The sequence below is a fragment of the Oncorhynchus nerka genome, linkage group LG5 (assembly GCF_034236695.1).
Source record: "Oncorhynchus nerka isolate Pitt River linkage group LG5, Oner_Uvic_2.0, whole genome shotgun sequence".
Classification (NCBI taxonomy): domain Eukaryota; kingdom Metazoa; phylum Chordata; class Actinopteri; order Salmoniformes; family Salmonidae; genus Oncorhynchus; species Oncorhynchus nerka.
This window is the reverse complement of record NC_088400.1, coordinates 55,810,073-55,827,205: the sequence shown is the minus strand read 5'-3', so window position 1 is coordinate 55,827,205 and position 17,133 is coordinate 55,810,073. Positions and strand designations below refer to the sequence as shown.

Below are 17,133 nucleotides of genomic sequence, written 5' to 3'. Positions count from 1 at the left end.
AAGAAGATTATCTGATAAAACGGAGCATAGTACAGAGAGATCATTGATGAAAACCTGCTCCCAAGTTCACCTTCCAACAGGACAATGACCGTTAGGACACAGCCAAGACGATGCAGGAGTGGCTTCGGGACAAGTCTCTGAATGTCCTTGAGTGGCCCAGCCAGAGCCCAGACTTGAACCCGATCTAACATCTCTGGAGAGACCTGAAAATAGCTGTACACCGACGCTCCACCTCCAACCAGACAGTGTTTGAGAGGATCTTCAGAGAAGAATGGGAGAAACTCCCCAAATACAGGTGTGTCATACCCAAGAAGACTTGAGGCTGTATTCGCTGCCAAAGGTTCTCCAACAAAGTACTGAGTAAAGGGTCTGAATACTTTGCTGAAATTTGCTAAAATTTCTAAAAACCTGTTTTAGATTTTGTCATTATGGGTTACTGTGTGTAGATTGATGAGGGGGGAAACGAATGAATCCATTTTAGAATACGTAACCTAACAAAATGTGGGAAAAGTCAAATACTTTGCAAATGTTTAAAGTGGCATTTTATTGTCCCCAGCACAAGGTGCACCTGTGTAATGGTAATGCTATTTAATCCGCTTCTTGATATGCCACACCTGTCAGTTGAATGGATTATCTTGGCAAAGGAGAAGTGCTCACTTACTGATACAAACCAAATTTGTGCACACAATTTGAGAGAAATAAGCTTTGTATGCGTATGGAACATTTCTGGGATATTTTATTTCAGCTCATGAAACATGGGACCAACACCTTACATGTTGCATTTATATTTTTGTTCAAACACATGGTTTGATTCCATTCCATTCGCTCCTTTCCAGCCATTATTTTGCCCCCCCCCCCCCCCCCCCCCAGCAGCCTCCAATGACTTCTAGATATGAATTTTACCCATCATTTCATATACCTAAACACAGTATGGACATTTGGAAATCACTCTGCCCTAAGATAACAATGTTAGTAAGAAAGAGAGTAAAATGATATCTGTCAACCTCTTACACATGAGCAGGTGCAAGCTGGTGGCATTTGATGTCTTTCTCCAGTCACTGGACAGCCACACTGGAGAAAGGGCAAACCTGTAATTGTCTCAAGAAGGTCAAAATGCAAATCTTAGCCGCCACACTATCACCCACACAGTGTACTCGTGAATAAATAGACGGTCTGTTTTTTAATTATTCTGTCTGCTTCTTTTCAGACTTTTGGCCAGGCAAAAAAAATATGAATATTGTACATTACCTGATGTCTCCCTTATTGGCCAATGTGGTGTTGAAAAAAACAGTGGCTAGATACAGTAAACAACCACTTGAGACTATTGGATATAGCCGAACAATCTAAGAAATCCCATATGTTATCCCTAGAGTATGTGTGAATGCTGTGAGGCTTTCAAATCCAGCTAGAGAATTTCTGTAGACCTTATTCATTCTAGGCATCACCTGCCTCCCTGTGGAAGGTAGACTGGAGTTCATACAGGTAGCCTAATCCTGTTGACATAAGGCTGTGTTTACACAGGCAGCCCAATTCTGATATTGTTGGAATAGAACCGAGCTGATCTGATGGATCAAAAGACAAATTAGTGAAAACAAATCTGAATTAGATCCGAATTGGGCTGCCTGTGTAAACGCAGCCTTAGAGCAATGATTCATGGTAGATGGGTGGTCCCTATAGAATGATACCTGTGAGCGAAGTGGATACTGGATATTGGATAACCACCATTACCAACAACCGTATAAGAAGACATTGGGCCATGTAAATAAATGTCTTCAAATTTCGAGAAAAACAATGTTGTCTCATTAAATATTTACTTTTACACTTCTAAAAGTGTAAGATATTTTACATTTTGCAAAGAACTAGTTAATTAACCTCATGTTGTTATCTGAAATGTTGTTAAATGCCACGTAATGTCTCCAAACAATTACCTCCTGATTGCAAATGCCAAGAGCTGACATTCACATCACCTCATGCCAAGGTCAGCTCTGCAACGTAGAATTTGGCATCCTTCTTTGTAAAAAATTTGTTGACGTACTTGGGGATTGTATAATCTTTTTTTCAATGATGCAGGTTTTTTATTGTATTTGATTGTTTCTACTGCAAGTCACCTATCTTCAGTTTGTGTCAGTTAATTAATCGAAAGAGCTTTTAATGCTGTCCTTGTATTTTAAATGAAACAGTTTAGTGGCATCTGTTTCACGTGGCCTGATGGTATAAATGTGTTTCTTTCTGCAGCCTCAGCAGAAAGCCTGGCATTGGCTGCGGTTCTTCAAGTCTCAGGAGACTTATTCTATGAAACAAACAACTAAGCAACGTGTAATGTGCCATCTGATATCTATTCTAAGGCTATTTGCATGGCACACTGGTTCATTCTGTTGTAGCTTTCTCTTTTGCTGACCAATGACCAAAGTACTGTGTAGAAGTCAGCATTGTATCACCGCTATTTGCAGTTGAGAATGAGATGCTCCCAAAACTAACATTAGGCCAACACAGCAGCATGGTTATAGTGCGGGTGGTATACTGCTGATGAGGATGTCCTTCTGCTCTTAGGAATGCTGCTATAGGAACTGAATGTTGTTAGGAACTCGAGTTTAGTTTTTATTGTGCAGGGCATGGGGCTGGGGCTAGGAAGGGAGGATAAACACTGCTGATGTAGAGTTCTGTCTGTTTCCTTACCATCTGTTAAGTACTAGTGCTGGATGTACGTTGGGTCCAACGCTCCATTAGGTGGGTAATGGAGGTTGATCATCATTGTCAGGGCAAATGAGCTGTGATAAATTAAAAAGATGTTCAAAAGGATGGACCACTACTGTATCCAAGTCAGGAGGTGGGAAATAAAGGGGGGAGGATGTTACAAGTCTGCACAAGGTATAACAAATATAAATTGAAGCTATAGGAACGTAAGTTTATGTCCATGTTGTATTATCAATGCCGTGCAATTGAATAGACACAATATTATTGGAAAGCCAAGAAAGTAGCTTCCATTTTGACCGTATTCTACAACCAAATAATACTGTATATTTACAGTTGTTAACTTAAGAGCCTTGTCTTTTACAATAATATAACTTGATGTATTGTTTTGGACTTTGGAGAATTGTCTCTACAATACCATGAACTGATATAGACAGGAGAGGGCTACAACAAATCTCCCAGCTGTCACATCTGTCAAGGTCATGGAGGGAGAACTGTTTTATTTGTCACCTTTTAGAGACTTAACTTCCTGAAACATAATTTGCAGATACAACATGAAAGTGGGGAAAGCATGAAGAGCTCTCTCCACTAATCCCACTTCCCCTTGACACAGAGCCACTTCCCAGCATCATTCTTTCATTTGTCAATGTTCATGCATTCATTAATTTACAACTGTAATGGGCAACAAAAAAACACATATGTGCCACATTTCCATCTAACACAAATTTTCTTCTGAATTGGCAAGGAAACTGATTCTTGAGAAGGTCTCTCTCACTCTATTTTCTGTTTGTTTTGCTCCCTGTTGAGGCAGAAAGGACAGGTAATCCACGCGGAGATTATCTGGCTCTCATGTAAGCACAGGTGCAAGAGGCTGATATGACACAAAGTAGCACCCCAGCACCACCTCATGTGGAGATAGTGTTAGGGATTGTCCAGATAACATTTAAAGTCTCTGTCCAGCGTTCCAGATTTCTATGAAATATTTACCTCAAATGAAAGGAGACTCAATGAAATGACGTTGCCACAAACAGCACTACAGCTATTGAGATTTGAGATGAGCGAGATGCAACACTTCGCTCTCACACAGTATCTGCGCCTTTGCACGGGTTCGCTTCACACTGTGTTAAAGCGTGGTAGCCGCAAGGACCAAAACAGCGGAGAAATTGAGCCTCGCGCTTCAACGCGCTCAGTTGTTGCCGAAATTGACCCACTATGCAGTTTACTTTCTGCATATATGTCATATCGCTGAGTCCACCTTTCATTAAAATATACATTAAATAGATTATAAAGCCTTTTCTATGTGCCCCTGCTCGGCCTGAGTGGAAACAGGTTTTGGCAACAACAAAAAAGCATACACTTGGATATAAAAGGTAGCTACCAAATCCACATGGTGCAGGGCTGCGCACATCCTCACTTTACTATAACAGCAATAAATGCACAATGATTCTTTTACAAGCGTGAGTCGTTTCCGTCCATTGCTTTCACTAATTACTGTATTTTTGTTTGTGGTTTCTAGGCGCTACTGTAAATTAGCTAACTAACTGCTGCTACATATATCAGTCAATCACAGCTACCTAGGTTTCCTCTTGACATCCAATTTTTAACTACAAACCACAGTACTTAAAATAGAAGGGAACGGCGAGTTGTTGTGTGGAGGATCTACTTTGGCTAGCTTTCTTGTTGGCTAGACAGCTAGCTAAGTTAGTCTCGATAGCATGCTACCTTACCGATTCTAAACAGCCAGCAGGCCAACTCTTACAAACCACAGCATTTGAAATAGAAGTGACTGGCGAGATAGTTGTTGTATAGGCGTTTGTCCAGTTTGCTAACACTAGCCGCTTGAGCGCCCTCCCATAGAATTTGGGGGTAAAAAGGAAAAAGCTGCTGGACCAATCACAGACAGGCCTGTCCCGGCCAAGGAGGATGATGTCATTCTCCAAGCAAATTTCAAGCATTTTTGAGATGGGGTTTAACTGAGTGGGTTTTCTCAAATGTATTATTTGTCCACAACTACGAGTCAACAACATTATTTGGGTATGAGCAAACAGAATATAAGCTTTTAAATGTTGATTTTCACTGGACAGGTACTTTAATGCAAACAGAGCAGCTGCCTAGCGTCGTGTTAACACCATCGCTATTACACTATTTTCTATAAAATCATCATAGTGCCACTTTTTACTTTTCATACATTTGTCACATTTTTTAAAAGTATTGTATTGTCAATCTAATTTATTTTTTGTATTAAATAAGAAATTACTTAATGCAGTGAACTTGGCAGAAAATAGTGTATGAAATAAAGAAAGACAACTATATACAACATCTACCTATATTACCATTTATTATATTTCTCATTTATAGGTCTTTTCTCATTTTCTACATGTATGATTTTTGTTTATCTGGTTTGTTTTATTAGATTTTTCCTCATGCTTTATAGCGAGAGCTCATGCATTAGGGCCCTTATTCTAGAGACTACAGTGGACTGGGCACATCAATCAAACGGTGCATGAACCATTACAGGACGGCAAAAGACCCGGTCAAAGTTCACAGTCAACGCTCACAACTTGGTCAGAGAAAGCAAACATAGGTAGAGCAGACTCCCTCATAACACCCAAAGGTTGGGAGGGAGTGATCAAAAGTTATTCACAATGGTTAACCAGCCATTCACTTCTGATGCAGTTCAAGTTTTTTTTTTTTTTTACATCACAAGTTGTGCTTGGTCCCCTTTCAAAAACTGCAATTGCCTTGATTCTTACACCTCTATTCAAAATAAACAAATAAGAACACATGCCAAGTGCGGATGAGAAGTGTGACAACACAAAAGGGGAAAAAATGACAAAATGGGCTTTTTCACGAGAGTTGTCTGATTCCAATGAGTATACTTAGATAAAGTACTGTACATGAACATTTCCGAGCCTGTTAGAAATACATTTTGGGTATATTTTCTTTTTTTGGTAACATGTTAATTGTTAAAAACGACACAGAACAGGTCAAAATGATCTACAGTTTCATACTTTTAAATTGCTACATTAAAACACAGGGATCCATTTCAATTCCTTAAAAATAAATAGTCCAAAGAGATGACATTGAGCAGTATAAAACACAGGAATCAAAATGAAGAGACCAGAAACTTTGTTCAAACAAACATTACAGATTAAAGAAACAAAAAGCAAATAAAGAATCGTCTTTGGTGAGGTAAGGCTTATGATGACAGACAAAGAAAATTAGCTCAAGTTACCTCAACACTCATGGCTAAATATGAGCAAAAATAATTTCAGTCGTTTTTTTTTTTGTCAAGCTCCCAACAAATGCTACATGATAATAGCAAAATGTTGTCTGTGTGTTCAAATAAAAAAGCAGTACATAAAGTCCACTGCATCTGTCTGGCAACCACAAGAGTGTGAGCCATTCTGCAATTGCATAGCAAATAACCGCACTGCAAGAATATCCATAGAAATGTACGTTTCAAAGGCCATATGCACTTTAGTATAATTTACGTCATTCACTGTAAAGGGAAAAAGGAATCAAACATTTTTCAGAAGTTAATTAGGCCTACTTCAGATAGACTTAGATAAAAACATGTCATTATCAGAGAGCATTCTCAATCAGATTTTTGGAATAAAAAAAAAACACACGTATCTATCACTATTCAAAAACAAACGAGCATATCGTCCTCAGACAGTGCAATGCTTTACATCTCACAGCGGAAACAAAGAAAAGACTGCACATGAAAAGTGCAAGAGAGGACATCAGCCTTCAAGACAAGAGGAACGGGCCACAGCACTAATACTTAGGGAAAAGACAGCAAAATAGTCATTGTTATGACCACTACTGGGAGGTGAGCTTGAACGCTTTCTATATATTTGGCATAAACATACAGTGAGTGTAGACAAGGTTTGTCTGTAGATAGCCAACTGATTTCAGTTGATTTTTTGCATGTATTGATTTATAAAATGTAATCAACAAAATCCGTTAAAAAAATCCCAGGTTTCCAGTTGTACAGCTGTCGTATGTCACATGTTAGGTTACTGGTGTAAGTGGAATGAACGACATTAAACTAACAAAACATCGATCGATAACAATCATTCTGTTGACACGAACAATAATGAAAACAAAGGCTTTTTACAGTAAGTCATTGAGAAAAACAACAAGACTAAATTCAACCAAATTCAATGTCTTTAACGGTGAAAAGTGGAGTGATCAGGAGAGGGAACAAGGTTTGGGCGAGTGTCGTCCACACACAGAACAAATAAAGTCGAAACAGCTGGTAGGAGTAGTATCGTCATCTGAGCCTCCCTCTTCCTCCCGTGACAACAACCATACACATTTTAGAACGACATAGTCATTCTATTTCTATGGAAAAAAATCCACTCAGGACTGGAGTGAGAACTGGTCCTGTTCGATAGGCTTCTTGACCCAGGCTCCCAGTCCTGCCTTGTGGAATTCCTTGGTCAGAGTCTGCTTGGCAGCATGGTACTCCAACGCTGCCTGTTTGGCGTCATGGTACAAGCTGGGTTTGGCACCTTTGATTCTCAGAGTCTGTGAAAGCTAAAAGGCAGGAAGAGAGAGGTTTTAATTGGACAAGAATAAAACAGAGTAAGAAATGATTCAACAATCAAGTGAACAAACAGAATGTTAAACCATTTAAATTGAGTGATTGGAACATAATAAGTCTCAACTACCCAGCCATGCACCGCAACAGCTACAAGAGAGTATATATGGTGTTGTGCGGGTTAAGTAGCCTACCTTGCAGTATAGGCGCACCCAGCGGCTGTAGAGGGCGTGCTTGCAGAGCCTCGAGGGCCGTCCCAAGTCGTCCTTGCCTGTCATGGCGTTGATAACCTCCAACCCCTGGTCTCCCACAGCCCAGTTCACACTGAAGTTAGGCGCTTTACCCGGTTGCCGTGCTTCTGCGTTGCTTATTCCTGCAGAGAAGAGAAAGTGACATAAAATGATTCCTTTGTGAGATATACAGTACCTGTCAAAAGTTTGGACACACCTACTCATTCAAGGGTTATTCTTAATTTTTTTACATTGTAGAATAATAGTGAAGACATCAAAACTATGAAATAGCACATGGAATCATGAGGTAATTTTATATTTGAGATTCTTCAAAGTAGCCATCATGTGCCTTGATGACAGCTTTGCACACTTTTGGCATTCTCTCAACCAGCTTCTTGAGGTAGTCACCAGTAATGCATTTCAATTAACATGTGTGCCTTGGTAAAAGTTATTTTGTGGAATTTCTTTCCTTCTTAATGTGTTTGAACCAATCAGTTGTGTTGTAACAAGGTAGGGGTGGTATACAGAAGATAGCCATATTTGTAAAAGTCAATATTATGGCAAGAACAGCTCAAATAAACAAAGAGAAACGACAGTCCATTACTTTAAGACATGAAGGTCAGTCAATGTGGAAAATTTCAGTGCAGTCGCAAAAAACCCTCAAGCGCTATGATGAAACTGGCTCTCATGAGGACCGCCACAGGAAAGGACGACCCAGAGTTACCTCTGCTACAGAGGATACGTTCATTAGAGTTACCAGCCTCAGAAATGGCAGCGCAAATAAATGCTTCACAGACTTTTAGTAACAGACACATCTCAACATCAACTGTTCAGAGGAGACTGCATGAATCAGGCCTTCATAGACGAATTGCTACAAAGAAACCACTACTAAAGGACACCAAAAAGAAGAAGAGACTTGCTTGGGCCAAGAAACACGAGCAATGGACCACCACTTCTTTGTGAGACACAGAGTAGGTGAACAGATGATCTCTGCATGTGTACAGTAGTTCCCACCGTGTACCACGGAGGGGGTGTGATGGTGCTTTGCTGGTGACACTGTTAGTGATTTATTTAGAATGCAAGGCACACTTAACCAGCATGGCTGCCACAGCATTCTGCAGCGATACACCATCCCGTCTGGTTTGCGCTTAGTGGGACTATCATTTGTTTTCCAACAGGACAATGACCCAACACACCTCCAGGCAGCGTAAGGGCTATATGATTTCATGTGTCTTATTTCATAGGTTTGATGTCTTCACTATTATTCTACAATGTAGAAAATAGAACAAATGAAGACAAACCCTTGAACGAGTAGGTGTGTCCAAACTTTTGACTGGCACTGTATGTTGTTCAGGACAGTTCAGGGGCTGTTGTCTGACATAAACTACGTAGGAGGAGGATGTAGGATGAGTAGGACGACAGCCAGACCCCTTACCGCTCAGAAGTGGCCGGTTGAGGTTGAACGTCTGAGGCAGGTCCTCAATGTCAGCGATCCTCTGGTACATGGCTCTGGAGAGGTGGTCTGCGTGGTACAGGCTGCCCAGGATAATGCTGGAGAAGTAGACGGGCTCTGTGAAGTAACACATCAGAGAGCCCTGGATCCCTACTACGTTCCACCTGAGAGAAGGGAGGCAGCGAGAAGTGGTGTTCATAGGGAGGCACTGCTTTTTTTTTTTGTCACATGACCTTTTGAGTCACATGACCTTTTGAGTCTCACCACCACAAAGCACAGACGTTCCCGAGAGCAAGATATGACTAAGACCCAAGGCTAAGTTTAAAAACTCTTGACATTTCGGATTTTTACCCTGAACATTTTGATCAATCTGAACGTAGAGGTTGAATTTGAAAGCGTCTACTTGTACCAGGTTTTTCACCACCTGATAATGCATCCTGGGTTGAAGAAAATAATATGTAATAGCCTCTCAGTTGGACATTTTCTATTTTTTGAACATTAAGCTCCACTTTTAGTGATGAAGGGTGTTTATTGCCTGGAGTCAGATGCTATTCAAATGATTCTGATTAGAGCATTCCTCAGGCTAGCTACCCTCGCTCAAGTCCCAATCACTTGTGTATCATTCTGTCAACAGAGCAGTGCTACAGGTGTGATTACGCTAGAGCCGTGATTAGCCCTTTGATTAATCTCCACGGAAATGGCATCCCTGCTGGGAGTGCCCTAGGAACTGTAACAGCTCGTCAAACTGCAGGTGTGTAATCATGAACAATATTGTTGATTACACACTTTAGATCTCAGTAAAGGTTGTTAGATTGTTCCTTCAAGGCTTGTTCTCTGGGCCTTTTTCTCTCCATGTGATTTGCTCAAGCAAAAGCCTTTGCGGCTGTCTCTGACTTGTGAAAAGTCGGAACAAAGTTCACAATAATGGCATAAATGGTAGATTTACATTGTTGGTGTTTTTATGAATATCACATGTAAATCTTCATTCCATGAAAATGACTAGACACCTTCTGTATGGTTACAGTTTGACTGGTTGTCGAACTGTAGACAAAGTAAAAAAAGGAGGGGTGTCAAAGAGAGACACAGACCTGGCAATCTTGTCACTGCAGGACATGGTGAGCAGCCTCTCTCCCTGCAGTACTCCGTCCCAGGTCTGGATGGTGTTACTGACTTTCACAGGGATGGTCCCCTCCCCAGACTCTATCTTGGTCCTCAGCTGACCACGAGCCTTCCTGTTAGGGTGCCTGTCTCCCTGATCTGTGGATGAAATGGAAAGGGAATAAGAAGAAGCATTTTTAAAATGAAGAAGAAGAAGAGCCACCTAGGGAGAAGTCTCACCCTCGAAGGCAGCCTCGTGGGGTGAGAAGATGCGTGCGTCTCCGCAGGGCGACGTGCTGATGTACAAGTGGAACTGCACGTTGTCCTTCAGACGGAAGCCCTGCTTGTTCTCGCACCTCGTGAATATCGACTTATGCTGCTCCTCTCTGTTGTTACTATGGCAGACGGACAGACAGACAGACGGGACAGACGGACGCGTGGTAAGAAAAGGGTAACCGTTTCTCTACATTGGCATTTGTTTCTTCCGGTAAAAAAAACATTTTTGGAGTCTTGTTGACCAGTCAGTTTCTACTAACCCAGTCTCCGTGGTTCCAGTGACTTACCTGAGGAAGTGTTCCAGCTGTGCGTACAGGTACCTAAGGAGGGAACGACGAGCAATGATCTCAGCATGGCAGTCGTTCAAAGCCAGGCCGCGGTCGCTCATGTACTCGCCGTTTATACACTTGGTCCCGGTGGAAACACAGATCACTTGTGCCTCCTTGACATCGGTGCCTGGGTGAGATGTGTGGATTGTGAGACAAAAATGGTTTAAAATGGTATATCAACGACATCGTCTACTGAATACAGTGTATCATTTGTTCTTCTTGTTTCATGATGCAGTGATAAAATCAACTAGGAAATGTGAATTGATACCTAATCCACAATGTAAATTACACAAACATCTTTTGTGATTAGTCTCTAATGAAACCCCCCGTTGTGATCCATGCAGCACCAGCGGGGCTCTCTCGATTTGACAGAGAGTCAGAGATTAACAATCAGGTTGAAGTAAAAAAATAAAAATATTCTAACAGTACCTGTTGTCATGACAATGCCTGCTAGGACTTTCCGTCGTGCGTGAGGGGATGTGAAGTTATCCGTCAGCTCACTGAACTTGTCAACTACCAGACCGGACACAGCATCAGCTAGAACCTGAAATAACCACCAAGCAGAGCATGAGATACCGAGGTTCTGCATCATAGCATCAGATGAAAAACCCAGGCCTTAAAACCAGAGACTAAACCTCGACAGAATAGAAAAGTTTAAACGTTACGACGATCACCTTCTGGCTTATCATATAGCTCTGATGAAACATCTATCATTAATTGAAAATCTAACCACAACCTCCACACGAATGTGTACATTAGAAATCACAGAGGCAATGACAACCCAGGGTACTCCTAAAGAGACACTGCTTTCTCAAACTGAAGCTCAGGTAGCAGAACAGGAGACAGGCTAGTGCAGTATAATAGATTCGAGGTGCCTACTTCTTCAGGGATCAGACATACCTACTGTAGATAAAAGGGTTTAGATAGGGATGAGTGACAGACAAGACACCCGGGAGCTTAAACGCTGCAATGCAAATCATCCGTCCGCTTCATTGACTGATCTGTTCTTAAACAGGCCAACGGAGCAGGCAGCTTTTCTGATCAATAGGTATGTTTGAATAGCATTCGGGAGCTGATGTTAATTAAGATTGCAGTTTAATTGACCTTGCCTCGTCAGTCGCTATCTCAGGCAGGAGGGATTAGGGGCACGGGATTAAGTGACGTGTAAATAGATTTGAGTGTACACAATGCAACGTGGAACGCTCAAGGCTGTAATGCACCACTGTCTCTCAAAGCCTCGTCTCCCTTTTCAATTAAGCCCTGTCAGAGGCTTATAATGAGCTGGTTAAACCATTAGGTCAATTAAACTGAGAATAGTTCATAGGAAGTGAACACTGAATACTGCCTGCAATGCAGGATGAACCAAACTGACATATGTGACCATTGCCATCTTATTTCATGGGGTTAAACCACCCAGATAGAGTTAAGAAGAGTCTCTGCATACTACTACAATTGTTCTACTGCTCCACAAGATGTTGGATGGGGAGAAGGAGTTTGTCCTGCGTTATGAGTTTACTATGTGCTATTCTGTGCCATAGAGTCAAAGTAAAGCTTTTCAAATAACCATATGAAACAAGCATGTCATCCAACAGTCTCCGAGTGAACGTGATGTTGGGAGTAGTAGTCCTTACCTGTGGCAGGTGCAGTTGCAGGCCCTCTCTGGGTATAGGCTGTCTGGACGGTGTCTGGTCCAGTTGCATGTTAAAGAGGGCAGAGAGAGCAGCCTGCGCCGCCCGGGCCTTGGCCAGCTTCTTATTGCGCCCTGAACCTTGGAACGTCTGTGTGTCCACCACCACGGACATGGCAAAGTTCTTGGCGTGGCTCTCTCCACTCTCTGACACAAAGTCGTACTTTAGCCCGGGTCGTAGTTCGTTGAGGATCATGACAGGGTTCTTGGCAATAGCGGGGGAGACGAAGGCCGGGACGGAGGCGGTGAGTGGTAGGCCTAACGAGGACTGACTCAGGCCGGTAGCACCTGAGTTCCCTAGCAGGGGGTATTCTACTAGTCCCAGGGAGCTGAAGGAGCCATTGGTACCGTTAGAACCCAGATAGAAGGACTCCTCCGGGGGGGCCGGGGTCTCAAACCCATTAAACAACATGTCTGGGAAGTCAGCCTGGTCGGAGGTAAAGTCTGTGTTGACCGTTAGCGTCCGACCCATTGCCATGTGCGCCTCGGAGGCGTTGGGGAACTGAACGAACGACCGCAGAGCCTTCTCAGCCGAGTTGAGCTTAGCCTTCTTCTTGGTGGGGCCGGAGCCCTCGAACAGCTGCCCATTGACCTCGACAGTCATGACGAACACGGGCGCGTGGACCGGACCGGTCTGAGACAGCAGCTTGTACTGCAGTCCAGGCTTGATCTCATTCAGCTGCATCAGGGCATTTTTGGGCAGAATGGGCCCGGGCATTTTCTTACGCTTCTTGGGCCTGTACTTGTTATTGTGATGCCCGTTATTACCCTCTTCTAAGGGACGCTTCCTGCCCCCTCCACAACCTGCACTGCCCCCATTAGGGAGGTGAGCTGCCCCCTCACCCCCCAACCCCTCCTTGGAGGAGGAGACCACGTTGTCCAGGTTGCGGTTTTCCTTAACGTCGGTGCTGCTGGAACCTGCGGTGCCCAGAAAGAGTAACTTACAACGCCTTCGTTGCAGGATCTTGTAAATGTAAAATTTATAGATTCCTTTATCTCTCTTTGTAACTGGACAAGTGATGTGTGTTCCTTTGTACGTTAGATTTTCAAAGCAGTCATTACAGAAAACAGTGTATGTTAAATACACAGTAATATTAGTATCAACATTAACCTTTAATACAATCCAAGGGGGGCCTGAAAAAAACTTGAGGAAAGGACAGATTTCTGAGGAAAATCTTCATAATTTTTTTCTGTATTTTTCAGAATAAGCACTACCAAAGACATGGGCAGTGTAAATACAAAAGTAGCCCCACCAAAATGTCTAAACATTTCAGTGTTAATCTATTCATCTGTGTTATTGAAGAATGGGCTTGAAAACATCTAGAAATGTCCTGTGAAGGGCTGCATGACCAATTTAACTGTAAGGCTTGTATTAATCATGGTATCAATAAATGAGGTGTAGCTGTGGTTGAGGGAACACATATCGCCACGTCCTGATTATAAAGCTGATGGAACTGGGTGTAAATTTTCATTTATAACATCCTCCAGCAAAAGCTCGATAGGTTACTCCTTTCGGCGCTCAGGGATTAAATACATCCTTGTACAAAATGCAGGAGGAGAGAAGAAGGTAGCGACAAGGGGCTTGGAAAGAAGAGGGACAACATAAGGATATCGCCACCTCCCCAAAATGGAGACAAACAAACAAGTGTTTTCTGGGATTTTCATGCACCACTGCAGTCAAAAATGTATTCAAATAATAATTTTATTTTCATTTTACTTAGCTCTGGATCAAGTTGCATATCATCATTTTCTAAAACAAAGTTTACAGAGTATATATATATACCAGATTGTTTTTGTATGACTGGGCTGGTGGTTGTGGTAAAGTAAATAACAAGCATGCAAGAGAAAATATAAACTGTAAAAAACACAATGCGGCTTAACGCCCTGCGCAACAGGAGGGGAGTAGTGATTACAACCCCGTTGGGAAAGAGATTTTTAAACGACAGAGCATTGTGATTGATCACGCCACGACAACACTGTCCGTCGCCAACCATGCTCAGTTCTGACCCAGACACACATACACACAAACACATCCACCAGAAAGCCCTTGAGTAACCTTGGCAACGTATGCCCGTCAACAACCCTACCTGCAGCGAGGACGTCCCTGACCAACACAGTAATCCAAGTGAGCCCCCGTCTGGGTTGGGCTTGGTGTAACAGAGAAGCGGGAGGATTAGGGTTGTCCTAGCGCATAACATGTCCTAACATCATAACTGTCAAGTGTGTAATGGGATCCGCATGATGTTCCTGGGCCAAAGTACTGAATTCAACATCTGCTCCATACTGTGGGCATAGATACATAAAGCCCATCACTCTCTCAGTACCTTACAACATGAGAAAGCCTCATTGGGCTTGGGGGAAATGTTTTGTTTCCAAACCCTGTACTTTGACTATAGAAAGAGCAACCTTTCCTCAATAACCCTCCCAGGCTTGTTGCAGGCAGTTTAAGGGTGAACTATAACTGCTCTCGGAACCTAAAGGAGGTACTCCGTGGGGTTTTAGAAGCTTTGAGAAGAGGAGCAGGGGGTCAAGCTTAGAATCCGTCTCTTAAAATGGTCTGAAATAACGCAGGAGATTTCCCCTCATCTCCCACTGAATGGGAGATTTGAACTCTGATCCTACCCTCCTGAGCCAGGAAACCCAGTCTGATGACACGTTCTCAAGGTCAATCCCACACAAACCAATCAGGAAGAGGAGATTTAATACATCGATAGGCCTACAATTCTCCTCCCTGGATTCCTTCCAATGTTGTGGTGTTACTGGTAACAGTATCCAACTTGAAAACATATAACCAAGTAAATAATTGTGCACAACTAGGGATATTCTACTATTATTATGTGTAAACACTTCACAAGCAAAACAACATGACAGCAAGTAGAGGGACCAGTGTAGTGAAATGGGGGCGAAACTCACTCATGCTCTCTTCTTCATCTCCCTCCATGGTGAAGAACCTTGGCTGGTTACGGGGCTGCTTCACACCAGCTCGACCTGTAACACACACACACACACACACACACACACACACACACACACACACATCAGAAAGGAATCAAGAGATATCCTGCTATACAGCGCATTCGGAAAGTATTCTGACCAATTGACTTTTTGTTCCACATTTTGTTACGTTCTGGACTTATTCTAAAATTGATAGATTTTTTTTCTTCCTCTCATCAATCTACACACAATACCTCATAATGACATAGCAAAAACAGGTTTAGATTTTTTTTGCAAATGTATTAAAAATAAAAACTGAAATATCACATTAACATAAGTATTCAGACCCTTTACTCAGTACTTTGTTGAAGCAGCTTTGGCAGCGATTAGAGCCTTGAGTCTTCTTGGGTATGACGTTACAAGCTTGGCACACCTGCAATTTGGGGAGTTTCTCCCATTCTTCACTTCAGATGTACTCAAGCTCTGTCAGGTTGGATGGGGAGAGTCACTGCACAGCTATTTTCAGATCTAACCAGAGATCAATCGAGTTCAAGTCCGGGCACTGGCTGGGCCACTCAAGGACATTCAGAGACTTGTCCTGAAGCCACTCCTGTGTTGTCTTGGCTGTGTACTTAGGGTTGTTATCCTGTTGGAAGGTGAACCTTTGCCACAGTCTAAGGTCCTGAGCGCTCTGGAGCAGGTTTTCATCAAGGATCTCTCTGCACTTTGCTCCGTTTATCTTTTCCTCGATCCTGACTAGTCTCCCAGTCCCTGCCGCTGAAAAACATCCCCACAACATGATGCTGCCACCACCATGCTTCACTGTAGGGATGGTGCCAGGTTTCTTCCAGATGTGATGGTTGGCATTCAGGCCAAAGAATTCAATCTTGGTTTCATCAGACGAGAAAATCTTGTTTCTCATGGTCTGAGTCCTTTAGGTGCCTTTTGGCAAGCTCCAAGCTGGCTGTCATGTGCCTTTACTGAGAAGTGGCTTCCGTCTGGCCACTCTACCATAAAAGCCTGATTGGTGGAGTGCTGCAGAGATGGTTGTCCTTCTGGAAGGTTCCCCCATCTCCACAGAGGAACTTTGGAGCTCTGTTAGACTGACCATCGGGTTCTTGGTCACCTCCCTGACCAAGGCCCTTCTCCCCCGATTGCTGTGTGGCTGGGCGGCCAGCTCTAGGAAGAGTCTTGGTGGTTCCAAACTTCCTTCATTTAAAAATGACGGAGCAACTGTCTTCTTGGGGACCACCAATGCCGCAGAAATGTTTTGGTACCCTTCCCCATGTCTCATAGCAAAGTGTCGTTATACTTATGTAAATAAGGTATTTCTGTTTTTATTTTCACTTTGTCATTATTTGGTATTTTGTGTAGATTGATGAGGAAAACATGTATTTAATCCATAAGGCTGCAACATAACAAAATGTGAAAAAAGTCAAGGGGTCTGAATACTTTTCGAATGCACTGTTGATAGAATTTATTCAACTGTACATTTTACTGCTTGCTTTTGGAAAATATATCATGTCTCACAGCTAAATTAAAAAACACAAGATGTTACTAGAGGAAATGTACTCGTCCTTTAAGGTTAATCTTAGAGTATATATTATACATACAGTACCAGTTAAAAGGGTTTTTCTTTATTTTTACTATTTTCTACATTGTAGAATAATAGTGAAGACATCAAAACTATGAAATAACACATATGGAATCATGTAGTAACCAAAAAAGTGTTAAACATATTTTAGATTTTAGATTATTCAACAAAGTAGCCACCCTGTGCCTTGATGACAGCGTTGCACACTCTTGGCATTCTCTCAACCGGCTTCATGAGTAACGCTTTGCCAGCAGTCTTGAAGTTGTTCCCACATATGCTGAGCACTTGTTGG

The 17,133-nt window shown here is 42.4% G+C and overlaps 1 protein-coding gene across 1 annotated transcript in view; it reads right to left on the bottom strand.

The window, feature by feature from the left end:
- Positions 1-3,165: 3,165 nt before the first annotated feature.
- Positions 3,166-17,133, bottom strand: part of LOC115129676 (double-stranded RNA-specific editase 1-like) — a 64,146-nt gene continuing 50,178 nt past the window's right edge. The window contains exons 5-13 of the mRNA XM_029660286.2: positions 15,227-15,301; positions 12,258-13,231; positions 11,056-11,170; positions 10,585-10,753; positions 10,262-10,416; positions 10,012-10,180; positions 8,906-9,087; positions 7,435-7,613; positions 3,166-7,236 (exon numbers count right to left, since the gene is read on the bottom strand). Coding sequence (XP_029516146.1) covers positions 7,060-7,236; positions 7,435-7,613; positions 8,906-9,087; positions 10,012-10,180; positions 10,262-10,416; positions 10,585-10,753; positions 11,056-11,170; positions 12,258-13,231; positions 15,227-15,301 — 2,195 coding nt within the window. The 3' untranslated portion in view covers positions 3,166-7,059. The remainder of the gene's footprint in view (positions 7,237-7,434; positions 7,614-8,905; positions 9,088-10,011; positions 10,181-10,261; positions 10,417-10,584; positions 10,754-11,055; positions 11,171-12,257; positions 13,232-15,226; positions 15,302-17,133) is intronic.